Below are 13,022 nucleotides of genomic sequence, written 5' to 3' on the forward strand. Positions count from 1 at the left end.
GAGGGTCCAGAGAAGGTCCACAGAGATGGTCAAAGGACTGGGAAGTCTGCCAGGCACATGAGGAAAGGCTGAAAGAATTGGGTTTGTTCAGCCTTGAGAAAAGAAGGCTTATAACCATGTTCCAGTATTTGAAGGGTGGCTGCAAAGGGGATGGAGGCTCCCTTTTTACAAAGAGTCACGTGAAAATGACATGGGGTAATGGGCAGAAGTTACTCCTGGGGAGATTCTGATTGAACACAGAAGGAAATTTTTTCACAACAAGAACAATCAACCATTGGAATAATCTCCTTAGGGAAGTGGTGGATTCCCCGATGTTGGAGGACTTTAAGATTCAGCTGGACAGGATGCTGGGCCACTTTATCTACACCGTGGTTTTCCCAAGAAAGGTTTGACCAGATGACTGTTGAGATCCCTCCCAACCTGGAATTCTGGTAATCTATAATTCTTATGTCAGTACTGGATGGCAGCAGTGAGAACCCCTGTGGGAGGTGCGCCCAGGTAGAGGAACTCTTCTGTTTATTGACAGAGCTTCAGGGGGAGGTGATTAGGTTGAGAAGCATCAGGAAATGCAAGAGGGAGAGACGCTACTGGAATCACACCCTTCCTTCCTGCCCAACAGACACACAATACGGAAGATTTCCTATCTTGTCTCCATGTGGCTGAGCACAGTGACTCAAGGGATAGGTGGCAATGTCTGGCACAGCAGGCGTGTCTCCTCTGTGACTATCTCGCCTTCCCAGGTGACCTTGCATAATAGCTACGAGGCTGTGCAAGTGGAACTGAGGAAAGCTGCGAAGATATTCAAAGAGCACCTCTCCTATGAAAGCAGGCTGAGAGAGTTGCGGTTGTTCACCCTGGAGAAGACAAAGCTCTGAGAACACCTTATTGTGTCCCTCCAGTACTTAGAGGGAGCTGGAAAGATAGGGATGGACACTGTATCAGAGAGTGTAGTGATAGGACAAGAGGTAATGGTTTCAAACCATAAATTTAGATTAGATATTAAGAAGAAATTCTTTACTGTGAGAGTGGTGAGATGATGGAACAGGTTATGGCCAGAGAAATTGTGGATGTCCCCTTCCTGGAAATGCTCAAGGTACATTTGAACATTTGTACCTTGAACAACTATCTGGTCTTTGTTCAAGACCAGGTTGGATGGATCTTTGAGCAACCTGGTCTAGTAGAAGGTGTTCTTGCCCATGGTAGGGGGGTTGGAACTAGATAATTTCTAAGGTACCTTCCAATCCAAACCATTCTATCAATCTATGATTCTGTGAATAACGAGGACCATGGTTTACCTACCATGGCTTGTCACCACTTAACCTCAGCGACACCTCCATGGTAGGTCAACCATTCTATCAATCTCTGATTCTGTGAATAACGAGGACCATGGTTTACCTACCATGGAGGTGTCGCTGAGGTTAAGTTGGTTTATGCCTTGTGTCAAAACTGCTTCCTTAAGGAAAAAAAGATGGGTAATTGTCATAGGAGATTCCCTTCTGAAGGGAACAAGAGGCCCAATATGGAGACCTGACCTGCTTCTCAGGGAAGCCTGCTGCCTCCCTGGGGCTGGGGTTAAAGATGTGAAGAGAAATCTTCCCACCCTGGTAGGGCCCTCAGATTATTATCTATTATTGACTTTTGAGGTAGGCAGTGATGAAGTTGTGACAAGAAGTTGCAACAAGAAGTTGCAACAAGAAGTTGCAACAAGAAGTCTGAACCAAGAAAGACTTCATGGTCTTGGGATGACTAGTTAAGGGATCAGGAGCACAAGCAGTGTTCTCTTCTGTCCTTCCAGTTGCAGGGAATGATGAGGGAAGAAACAGGAAAAGCGAGAAGATCAATGCCTGGCTCTGAGCCTGGTGTCACCAGCAGAATTTTGTGTTTCTTGATCATGTGAGAGTCTACACAACAACAGGACTGCTAGGAACAGATGGAGTGCACCTGTCTCAAAGCGGGAAAAGGATCTTCGCACACGAGTTGGCAGGGCCCTTTGAAAGAGCTTTAAACAACATTTGAAGGGGGAAAGAAGCGAGAAGATCAATGCCTGGCTCTGAGCCTGGTGTCACCAGCAGAATTTTGTGTTTCTTGATCATGTGAGAGTCTACACAACAACAGGACTGCTAGGAACAGATGGAGTGCACCTGTCTCAAAGCGGGAAAAGGATCTTCGCACACGAGTTGGCAGGGCCCTTTGAAAGAGCTTTAAACAACATTTGAAGGGGGAAAGAGATAAAACCAGGCTTGCTGGAGATAAGCCTGGGGGCAACATGCCAGTGTTTGAGGGATGGTGTGCTAGTGAGGTCCTTTGGTCTGCCAGTGGAGGTAGGCAGCAAAGGTGTAAGGATTATTGATGTTAGAGACCACAGAAGTACCTGAGAATGGTCATGGAGGAATTACAGTTTCTCCCCCCAAAAGAGTGGTGGGATCAATATCCCAACTGAAGTTAGCTACACCAATGCTGGCAGCACAGGCATCGAACAGGAGGAGCTAGAAGCCATCCTGAGCAGGAAAACGACAATATAGTTGCCATCACACAAATATGGTGGGATGACTCACCCTCCTGGAGTGCTGCAATGGATGGCTATGAACTCTTCAGAAGGGGTAAGCCAGGAAAGAGAGGCAGTGGGGTAGTCTTGTATGTTAGGGAGTGTTTTGATTGTCTTGAGCTTAATGGTGGTGACAATAGGGTTGAATGTTTACAGGTAAGATACAGGGGAAAGGCCAACAAGGCAGATATCGTGGTGGGAGTCTATTATAGACCACCCAGCCAGGATGAAGAGGCAAACAAAATATTCTATAAGCAGCTGGGAGAAGTCTCAGAGTTGTGGAGGACTTCATCTTACCTGTTCTCTGCTGAAAATACAATACAGCAGACAGCATACAACTACCTGAAAGGAGGTTGTAGCGAGGCGGGGGTCAGTCCCAAGTCACAACAGATTGGACAAGAGCAAATGGCCCCAAGTTGCACCACGGGTAGTTTAGATTGGATATCAGGAAAAATTTCTTCAATGAACAGGTTGTCAAGCACTGGAACAGGCTGCCCAGAGAAGTGGTTGAGTCCCCATCCCTGGAGTTATTTAAAAGATGTGTAGATGTGGTGCTTAGGGACATGGTTTAGTGGTGACCTGGCAGTGCTGGATTAATGGTTGAGCTTGATGATCTTAAAGGTGTTCTCCAACCTAAATGATTCTATATAAGCACCCCCTTGCTTTAATTGCCATACAGCATCACAGGTTAGGTTTGTCTGAGGACAGATCCGGGAGGTAAAAAGCACAGGATCTAATTTGCCAATCTGTTTTTAAAAGTTTTTAAAGTTGCCTAAATCTCACGTGCTTTCCTTTCCAGGCACATTCAAAGTGGTTTGCCGGACTTTTGATCACTTTGTCGGTGGGATGAAACACCTCTATGAGGTCAGCAGCTGCCGTAATACCACCCAAAACCAGCAGCAGCATGGAGCCTTGAGGATCTACTACATTGCTGCGGAGGAGTTGGAGTGGGACTACGCCTCAAATAAGAGCTTAGCACCGAAGATGTACAATGTCAGCAGCAGTGAGGAAAGGTACCCAAAGCAAAAAACGCTTGTGGTCATGGGGCACACTTGAAGGGAGGGGAGCCTTGGAAGCATCCTTTCATGAAGCCAGCCTCACACTTTTTCGAATGCACTCTTTGCTGAACAAAAAAAAATGGAGACATATTTATAAAGTGACAGCCTCTCAGACGAGATTAGTTCACAGGCAGCATTTTCAAATGTTTTCGTATCAGAGTGTCTCGTAATCCTGTCGAGCCCAAGAAGGCTCCCAAGTCCCTAAATTCTTGTATATCTTCCAGCCCTGGCACAACACTACAGTGATGCCCCCCAACCCCCTCCTCTTCCTTGCTCACTTTCCCCAGTCTCCCCGTTCCAGTGCCCTGGTTTTCATAGAGAAGAAACCCAGGTTTTGCCATGAGCCATGAGCCCCTGCAAGCAGTGCAGATACGTTAGGGAGGTGCTGAGCTTTCTTCACTGCATCGCAGCATCTGCTGGTTCCCCTAGAAAGGTCGGAGTGCAGTAAGCACTGCAAGTGAGTCACGTCTACACTACACCATGCTAAGGAATAGCAGAAGATACATGTTCCAGATCTTATTGCATAGGGAGTTTTCCGAGACCGCTTTGGTGAAAACAAAGAGGAACGAGGAACATACATTAAAACTAAACCTTAGGAAAGTGTCTGGGAAGCTGCACTCTCTAAAGAGGAACGGTACGGTGGAGACAGTAGAAAACATACCTGAGAGTCACAGTCAATGAAGCGTGTTTAAAGAAAATACTAACTCCAGTGTTGTCAAAGGCTGCTGTTGCTCACACAGTGTATTACTATGCTAAGCAGATTCCTGGGGCATTTTTTGCTTTTATTTAGTACGTTATGAGCCAACCTTACAACTTCCCTGCCAGGGGCACCTTGGAGATGAGCTGCCAGGAGACAGAGCTGCTCTCAGAAGAGGGTGAAGGCTCTGCTCCATAGCTGGTGATGACTGTCCTCTGCTGGCGAGTCAGCCCTCTCGGATCCCACAGGAGCAGAAATGAACTGTGGGTGACTGGGCAAACTGGGCACAAAAAATCTTTCTGTCATGTGCAGAAAGGAAAAAAACATTCCTCACTTTATCTTTGTGATGGGAAAGCATCCAGCCCTGCGCCGTACGTAGCAGCAGGATGGCAGGATAAAGCAGCCCCCTCTGATCTCAGAAGATGGCATTTGCTTTTGCGAGGTTAGACTTCAGTTATCATCTTCCTGGCGCTGACTAATAGCCGCGATGGGGAAAGCAGCCACTGTGACAAGAGGATTCAGGTTTGCAGGGACAGACAGTATCTTTGACTGGAGTGGAGGATGCTGCTGGAGAGAGCGGCCAAATGCAGTCTGAGCTTGAACTTCACCTCTGCTCTGACAGCTCTGGCTAACTGTGTTCTGAAAAGTTTGTGGTGAGTGCAACATATCCTCAGCATTACCTGCTTGAAGAGTGTGTGCAGGGAGTGAGGATTATCCCTGGTTTTATTTGCTATTTAAAATCTCTTGCAGAACCCAGGGCTTCACATTGATCAGCATGTTGGATCAAGTCGTGTATTCTTATCACATCTGTTGTGAATAACACAACAGTTACTAGCCTTCAGACATGTACGGTTTAGTGCTTTTAATTTTTGCCTTTTTATTTTGCAGCTATGGGCATATTTTCCTGAGCCAAGCAGAAGATCTGATTGGTTCAAAATACAAGAAGGTGGTTTACAGGGAGTACACAAACAGCGACTTCACGGAGCGCAAAGTGAGGAGAGAGGAGGAGGAACACTTGGAAATCCTGGGCAAGTAGCTCTTATGGCTCACAGACCGAGCCTGCTAAATCAGAGGATTGCTTTCCAAAATGTAAGAGTTTTTCCAGCTTTGTTAACATGGAAAAGAAGGAACACTGATAGGCATCAGGTTATCAGTGATTTTACGCCCAATTGTTTGTATAATTGCTGGGTGTGAAGATGCTTTCCAAATTAGAGAATTCATTCTCAAACACGAATACGGAGTTTCCTAAGGGGTAGTAACAAGGAGGATGCCAAAATGGCAACTCCATGCAATTCACCTTAACTTCAGAGCCTGTAACATGGGGGAGACTCTTGTAGGCAGATTAAGTTAATGTCAAGGAGCTGAATTTCTCTCTGAAATTGGTCACAACAAAATTTTACACATCATAAAAAAATCCATCAGCTCATATTTTTAATGGGATGAGAAGTGAGCAACAACTGGTCATAAAGTAGTCAATACTCTCTAGGAATGTATTTGACATTTCCTTTTTTTGCAGTACAAATGTAGAAAAATATTTTTGAAAAAAGAAGAGTTGTTACCAGCTTAAGAAAGAGAATTTTGAAACATACAAGACACATCCACAGGAGTTTTCCTTAAAAACAAGTTGTCCAAGGACCTGCCTCCAGGCTGAACAATTCTTCCAATTGACAGAAAAAAGATTATTTATTTATGTGGAGCTTTTCATCAGCTGAGATAACAGACAGATTATGATGACTTTGCTGAAAGAATAGAAAAGCCTGATGGTTTTTGAGAAAGACCTTGGCTCCTCTCATCGGCCAAGCTAGTGGAAGTTCCTTAAATTCAGAAAAGCAGCATTAATCACCAGCATCTTCTGTTCTAATTCAGGGCCGTTACTCCATGCCGAGGTTGGTGACTCTGTACTGATCGTATTTAAGAACAAAGCCAGCAGGCCTTACTCGATAAGCGCACATGGTATAGAAGAAGTAGGTTGTGAAGAACAACCCGAGACACCAATTACCCTCCCTGGTAAGGCTGTTTCTTTTTTTCTTTGAGCTACAAATGCTGTATGTGAAAGCATTTTAATACATGAATGATAATCCCTCTTTCAAGTTCTCACATACCTGTATGTTCTTTGAGGCATAATACGCGCAACGTTTATTCAGATACGATTCTGTGTTGTTATACCTGTAGGTTCTTGATCAAGGGAGCATGTTCAGGCAGAGGATAAACCTTTGTTCCTATCAGGGATAGAAACAGGAACACAGTATCACTGGACAACCTCCAAAAAAGGCAGAAGCAGACCTGTATTCATGGCAAGAGAGGTGTAAGCTGCATTTGGCTCCAGACTGACACTCTAACCGTGTCTCAGAAACTGAGAAAGTCAGTGGCAGAGGTGCAGTCAGCAATATTAACTCTACCTCTCTTTTAATCTACACAGAACTGTCATTTCCATTCAGAGCTGGTGCATGGGAATTAAAAGTCTTTGGAAATGTGTACCAAATACGCCTTAGTTTCTAGAAAGCAAAATACTTCTCACATCATTGAAATCTTTCATATTGAAAAATATCTGTTAAGATTTTTGTAGTTCAATTTTTATGTTGGCTTTTATATTCTAGTAGGAGGTCAGACTCAAATGCCAGCATTATAGTCAATCCAAAATGTACATACCTTTACTTTCCATCACCTGTGTAATTCTTTTCACAGTAGTTGAGAGCTTCAGTGCAAAAATAAATGAAAATAAATTCTAATGTACTAAACCTCTATGCAAGGTGAAATTTCTTCCCTGTAAAACACTGTATCAATCTGGTACAATGACATAGAAAATCATGGCCAGATGTGAGCTAACAGCTGCCTTGCAGGAGTCTCATGGATGAATACATGTGGTTAATATACGAAAAAAAGGAGCTGATTTATATGATTTCCTTGTTTTGTAATTTGCTCCATGACGTTGTTGCTGTTTTGTTGGCAGCTGAGGTGTCACACGGGGAACATTCCTGTCATGTCTCCTGTGTCCACATGGGAGCAGGCTTGGGATGACGGATGGTGCCCATGTTTGACAGTAAGCCAAAGGAAAGGTTTCTTCAGCAAGATCTAAGGACAGACGTTTCCTTAGGAGTCTGGAGCAGCAGTCAACAGTCAAAACAAGTCCCTCAAAACAAGAATAATTGCTGAGCACTTTAGTCCCCACCACCGTCATCTGGAAATCCCCACTGCCTCTTTTCCTAGGCCAGGCTGGGCTGCTTACCCCAACCTCCACAGAGCCCATCTAATGCTGCTAAATCCTGAACCAGTCATCAATCAGATTTATGTCCCGCTAAACTGTGCCCCGAGAGCACTGCCAGCTCCTAAAGAGACTGAGAGTGGCATGTGGTAAAAAGATGCAGAGAGCAGATTCATAGCAGCCTAAGCCAAAACAGCTCTTGGCTGCCACAGCTCTGTCTAGTCCCCATCCGTTCCTCCACATACCCATCAGCAAACAGGGTAAAACTTCTGTATCAGTCTTTTAAGGGATTAGGCTTCATTTGTGCATCAAATATAGGTTTTTGATGCCATCTCAAGTGTCTCAGGTTTTAAGCAGAATGGAGATTTTTCCATCTATAGACACCAGATGTCCTAAAGCAAGGAGTAAAAAGGAAGGAAGTGGTGAAGGACCATGGCCAGGCTGTCTTTTCACACCATTCCATCTAAAAAGGGGTGATGGCATGTAGGTTAGATACAGGCGGATGATGAACTCTTCCCCGGTGTATGCCTCCATGAGGGGTTTCTTGTTAGCGTTTTATGTCCAATTAATGTAGTGTAGTGTCTTGAAAGCCCTTCTGATCTCTGCCAAAGCGCGTAAACCAAGGAGGTGCTTGTCCTGTAAGATTAAATGATTTTGCAACATTTATGTGAGACTCACCTCATATGGTATGAAATTTGAGAGTCAACATTTCTCTGGTTTTGTAGTTATTTCTATACAATAAGACCCACTATTGCATCATCCATCAAAATGGTGTAGTGTCTCAATGACACAATGCTAGAGGCTCAGTCACTACACCATTTAAGTTGAAAACTCTCCTTTGCCCTGCTGCCCAAAGGTGTTGGCAGCAGTTGGATTGCGTCTCTACTAAGACCATGGCCAAGAGTTCTGTGATTTCCTTGTTTTCTCCTGATTCATAGCATGTCCCCAGCTGTGCTTGGCTTTTGTTACCCTGAAAGACATTTGGGCCAGAGTGCCTGATTCAACATGTCTTCACTGCTTAAAAGGGCAAGATGTTGACCACATCTTGGTACCTACCCCTCTCTGCAGTATCAGCAAAAATAACCCAAACTAAACAAAACAACAACAACAACAACAAAACCCCCCAAAACAACAACAACAACAAAAACCCCAAAACAAAGCAGAGAAACACAGCACAGACAGTTCAACTGAAAATAGATGTGTTTGTGTTCAGTGTAGAGAACTGATCCTCACCCAAATAGATAATTTCTCCATCAGATTGTTCTGTTTTTTTTAAATCAGAGTTCAGGGAGTCTGTGCTTAGGGAGGACTTGGCAGACATGATGGCTTTTGGGAAGGGACAGGAGTTCTCCAGTAACTGCTGGGGAGCAGGGGCTTAGCTGGAAAGGAAAGGACCACCCTGTTGCTCACAGCCAGCAGGTTGGTATGTACTCAGCTCTCCTCTCCTGGCCCAGAGCTGATACACTGCTGCAGCACCGTCTTCAAAATCCCAGTGTCAGTTGCCACATCTTTGTACACTTTTCAACTGAGACAGCCCAGGAAACATTTTCTGGAGCCGAGTTCCCAACCTCTTCAACTGACCTTAAGCATCAGCATCAAAGATCATTGGTCTGCTGCAATTTTTGCCCAAGGAGAAAGATGGAGAGTCCTATCTCCAAACCTTCCCCTGTGGAATGACCCTGTTGCCAGCATCATTTGCCAGTCTCCTTTTTTGGGGGCTATCTGCCTTCATTTACACCACTGGAGCCTCATCAACCTTCTGGAAGGCAAAATCACATCCATGTCCCTTTGCTGCATGCTTCCACAGATAGTTTTGATGCAGATAATTTTTTGGTGAGGAGGGTAGCAGGTCTCGATGACATACTATTCAAAGCCTCTAACACCCAGCTGCTCTTGGTAAAATTGTCCTCTCTGTTTCAGGGGAAATTAACACCTACAGATGGAATGTCCCAGAGCGATCCGGCCCTGGTAAAACAGATCCAAACTGTATCACTTGGGTTTATTACTCAACAGTGAATTTTGTAAAGGTAACCGAAAAACGGTCATTAGGGGTTACATTGCTTCTCCTAAATCAGCCTGCCTTGCATAATGCTTCTGAAAGGCTCCTGCTCCACGTTTATGTGGGGACCACAGGCTAGAGAAATGATCTACAGAGCTGGGTGCTTTGTCCTCTTTGGTAACAGTTGCACATGCCTGGGTAATTTAATCTACTGAAACCCCCAGGGATACACTATGGTAATGTGATTCCTTCCTTCAAGAATGGTTGAAGGGATTTTGGGTTAAGGTAAAACATTGATTTGGTACACTAACAGGGACATGTGAAGAAAGGTATCTCTCATCAGACAGTAATGATTTTTTTCTCATCTGACAGCAAAATGGAATTTCTTCTTTATTTAATCTGTAGTTAATCTGTATCTATTTCATAGCTGGATGAACTGAAAGTCTGTAATGCATATATTTATCTCATTGCAGGACATATACAGTGGCCTGATCGGGCCTCTTGTAGTCTGCAGAAAAGGAATTCTAGATGAAAGAGGTCTAAGGAAAGACATTGATCGTGAATTTACTCTCCTGTTTATGGTGTTTGATGAAAATGAATCCTGGTATTTGAAAGAAAATATTGCAACATACCTTCATAAGAATCCTGAAAATTTTAATTCCACTGAGAACTTTGTAGAAGGCAACTGCATGCATGGTATGTAGGACTCGGTGGCAGCAGCCAAGACGACAGAGGTTTATTTTCCATAGCCCTTTTAGGAAGACATTGGACTTGGCCAGCAATTACCCAACACGTGACAACTTCATAAACTGTAACTCTGGAAACAAAAGGATTTCATGAGGCCCAGCCAAGATATTTTTCTAACAAGATAGTTTAATCTTACACTCTTGGGAAGAGGCCGCCCTGCCAGACGTCCCTTGTCATTTGGGAGCTGCGATCCTTGCAGGCTTGTTCTGTAGGAGCGTAAGGATGACAAACTTTAAAACTGTGGCTGTAATAACAACCAGCCCTGGACCCAGGCAGAGCAGTCTGGACAGGGGCAGGAACAGCCCTGGCAAAACAAACTTCTATTTCTACAGAAGGTACCCGTTTCAGGCAACAACTCTGCTACCTCTTTTTCCACGTAGCTTCTCAGCATAAATCTTGTTTGTTCATGAATTCGTACTCAACCACTAAAAAACCTATCTAACGCTTTTTGAGAAAAAAAATCCTTGCTGCTGTGCCTTTAGGCAATTTGGAAACTCAAACAAAAACGTGGCTGTCTCTCTGCAATGACAGTGGTCACTATGGAGAGTCCTTACACTGGCCACACGTGCCTGTGCCCTCTCTGCCTGGGCACCACTTATCCCTGGATAGAAAGTGCAAAGGATGCCTTAAGTGGAGGTTATCATCACCTGTACCATGGCCAGTTATTAATTAGTCCTGTTTTGTTATTCTTCCAGCAATCAATGGGAAGGTTTATAATGGTCTCCTGGGTCTAACGATGAATGAAGGTGATAGGACAAACTGGTATTTGATAGGGATGGGCAACGAAGTGGATATACATACGGTTCACTTCCATGCACAGACCTTCATCTTCAAGGTTGGTACGATAAACCAAAGTAAAACCTTTATAGCATGATGGGAAATTTCTGCAAGCCCTCCAGGTTCTAATCTGGTCTTGTAGCTTGGGCGCAGAGCCCTGGGCTGATGTTGGGTTGGTGGTTGTTTTGCATGCTTAGGAAGTACAAAATGGATGAGATCCTTGCAAAGCTTCTATTGCTCTGAGCCTGTTATGAAACCTGAATAAATAATACCCTCTCTGAGGGCATGGTTAGGCAGGCTAAAATACCTGTTTAGCCTTGGCTAAAAGGGAAGATTCAGGGAGGATATCAGAGAGAGTTATGTTTGCTTAACTGCTTATAGTTTAACGTTGTGACAGCTTGCCGCTGGCAGCACTATCTAAAAAATCTTGTCTCTCAAGGAAATGCCTCTGCTCAGCCAGCACTTGAAGTCCTCAGGTGGGGTCTCCTGTTGTTAATTAATTGATTGATTAAATGCAAGGTGTCCACAGATCCCAGTTTGCCTGGATGAGGCTCACTAGACATGCATAACGAGAAGCATTTGATCTGCCTTGAGGAGCTCAGACTCTCACTGGAATAGTTTAGTGCCTGTGGGAGGTATTTGGGGCCTAACTCTCACGATGCTGGTTCCGCCTTGCCACAGACAGATAAGGAGCACAGAGGAGATGTATACGACCTTTTCCCTGGGACTTTCCAGACAGTTGAACTCGTAGCAGAAAACCCTGGCACATGGCTTCTGCACTGCCACGTAGCCGATCACATCCATGCTGGCATGGAGACGACCTACACCATCAATAAATCAGGTACAGTATCAGAAACACGTCCTAGGACTTGGAGCTGGTGTCACAGCAGAGTGACTAGAAGGCAGGCAGCACAGGAATAAAGCTAACGTCACCGCAGCACCCTGCACGCTGGTGGAAAGCACCTGTACCTTATTGCCATGTCCAGTTATCATTGCCTAGGGACAGGACAAACACCTCTAATGACACGGCAAAAACAGTCTGCTGCACTCTGCAACTTAAGAACAGTTGGTGCTTCACAAGAGCCCTTCTAAGAAGGCAGCAGCCTGCAGACCATTAGTAATCTGTAAGCAGCGCAGAAAACAACTGCAAAGCTATTTTTCAGCTTGCTGCCACGCAGGAGGGCCTGAAGACCAGCACGGTGCTGGTTCCTCCCCGGCAATCACTGCCAGCTCCCAGAGCTATTCAGGCTCCTGCCTGCACGGGCAGAGACCAGCCGAGATACAAGATGCTCCAGGAAATGATTGTTCATTCCATCCAAGAAACAGGTGATCGTTTGACTGAGGAAAGTTGGCGAACTTTTTGAGCCGTGTTGGCCTCTTCCACCACTTGTGAATGAAGCCAGAAGCGCTTTCTGAGCTTCTCCACATCACATAATTTCACTACACACCTGGATCCAGCATCTCCTACCTGGGTTACCACTGTGCTTGCCACACTCCTCCACAGGGTTTGCAACACTGCCAGCAGGCACACGTTGTACCTGTAATCCTGTAGTGGCAGTTCGAGAAATGTACTGCCGAATGAAGACAAAATACTCCTTCCTTGGATAAGGTGAATTTATTTTATACCACATTATTCACGTGTGCTGTGAATCTTCAAATGAACAAGCAAATGCAGAACAGAATCACAGAATCATGGAATGGTTTGGGTTGTAAAGGACCTTTAAAGGTCATCTAGTCCAACTGTTTGGCCTTGGGCAGGGACATCTTCCACTAGATCAGGTTGCTCAAAGACCCATCCAACCTGGCCTGGAACAATTCCAGGGATGGAGCATCCACAACTTCTCTGGGCAACCTGTTCCAGTACCTCACCATCCTCATCATAAAAATTTTCATCCTTATGTCCAATCTAAACCTACCCTCTTTCAGTTTAAAACTCTTACCCCTTGTCCTATCACTACTGCAAGTAGTGAAGCAACACAGACGCCTACAGGGAAAGA

General features: G+C 44.8%; 1 protein-coding gene across 1 annotated transcript in view; it reads left to right on the top strand.

Annotated features, from left to right (window-relative positions):
• Positions 1-13,022, top strand: part of HEPHL1 (hephaestin-like 1) — a 37,406-nt gene that overhangs the window by 23,739 nt on the left and 645 nt on the right. The window contains exons 12-18 of the mRNA XM_010135858.1: positions 3,345-3,558; positions 5,189-5,328; positions 6,167-6,307; positions 9,423-9,529; positions 9,975-10,197; positions 10,944-11,083; positions 11,707-11,866. Coding sequence (XP_010134160.1) covers positions 3,345-3,558; positions 5,189-5,328; positions 6,167-6,307; positions 9,423-9,529; positions 9,975-10,197; positions 10,944-11,083; positions 11,707-11,866 — 1,125 coding nt within the window. The remainder of the gene's footprint in view (positions 1-3,344; positions 3,559-5,188; positions 5,329-6,166; positions 6,308-9,422; positions 9,530-9,974; positions 10,198-10,943; positions 11,084-11,706; positions 11,867-13,022) is intronic.

Source organism: Buceros rhinoceros, unplaced genomic scaffold (genome assembly GCF_000710305.1).
Source record: "Buceros rhinoceros silvestris isolate BGI_N320 unplaced genomic scaffold, ASM71030v1 scaffold4585, whole genome shotgun sequence".
Lineage (NCBI taxonomy): Eukaryota > Metazoa > Chordata > Aves > Bucerotiformes > Bucerotidae > Buceros > Buceros rhinoceros.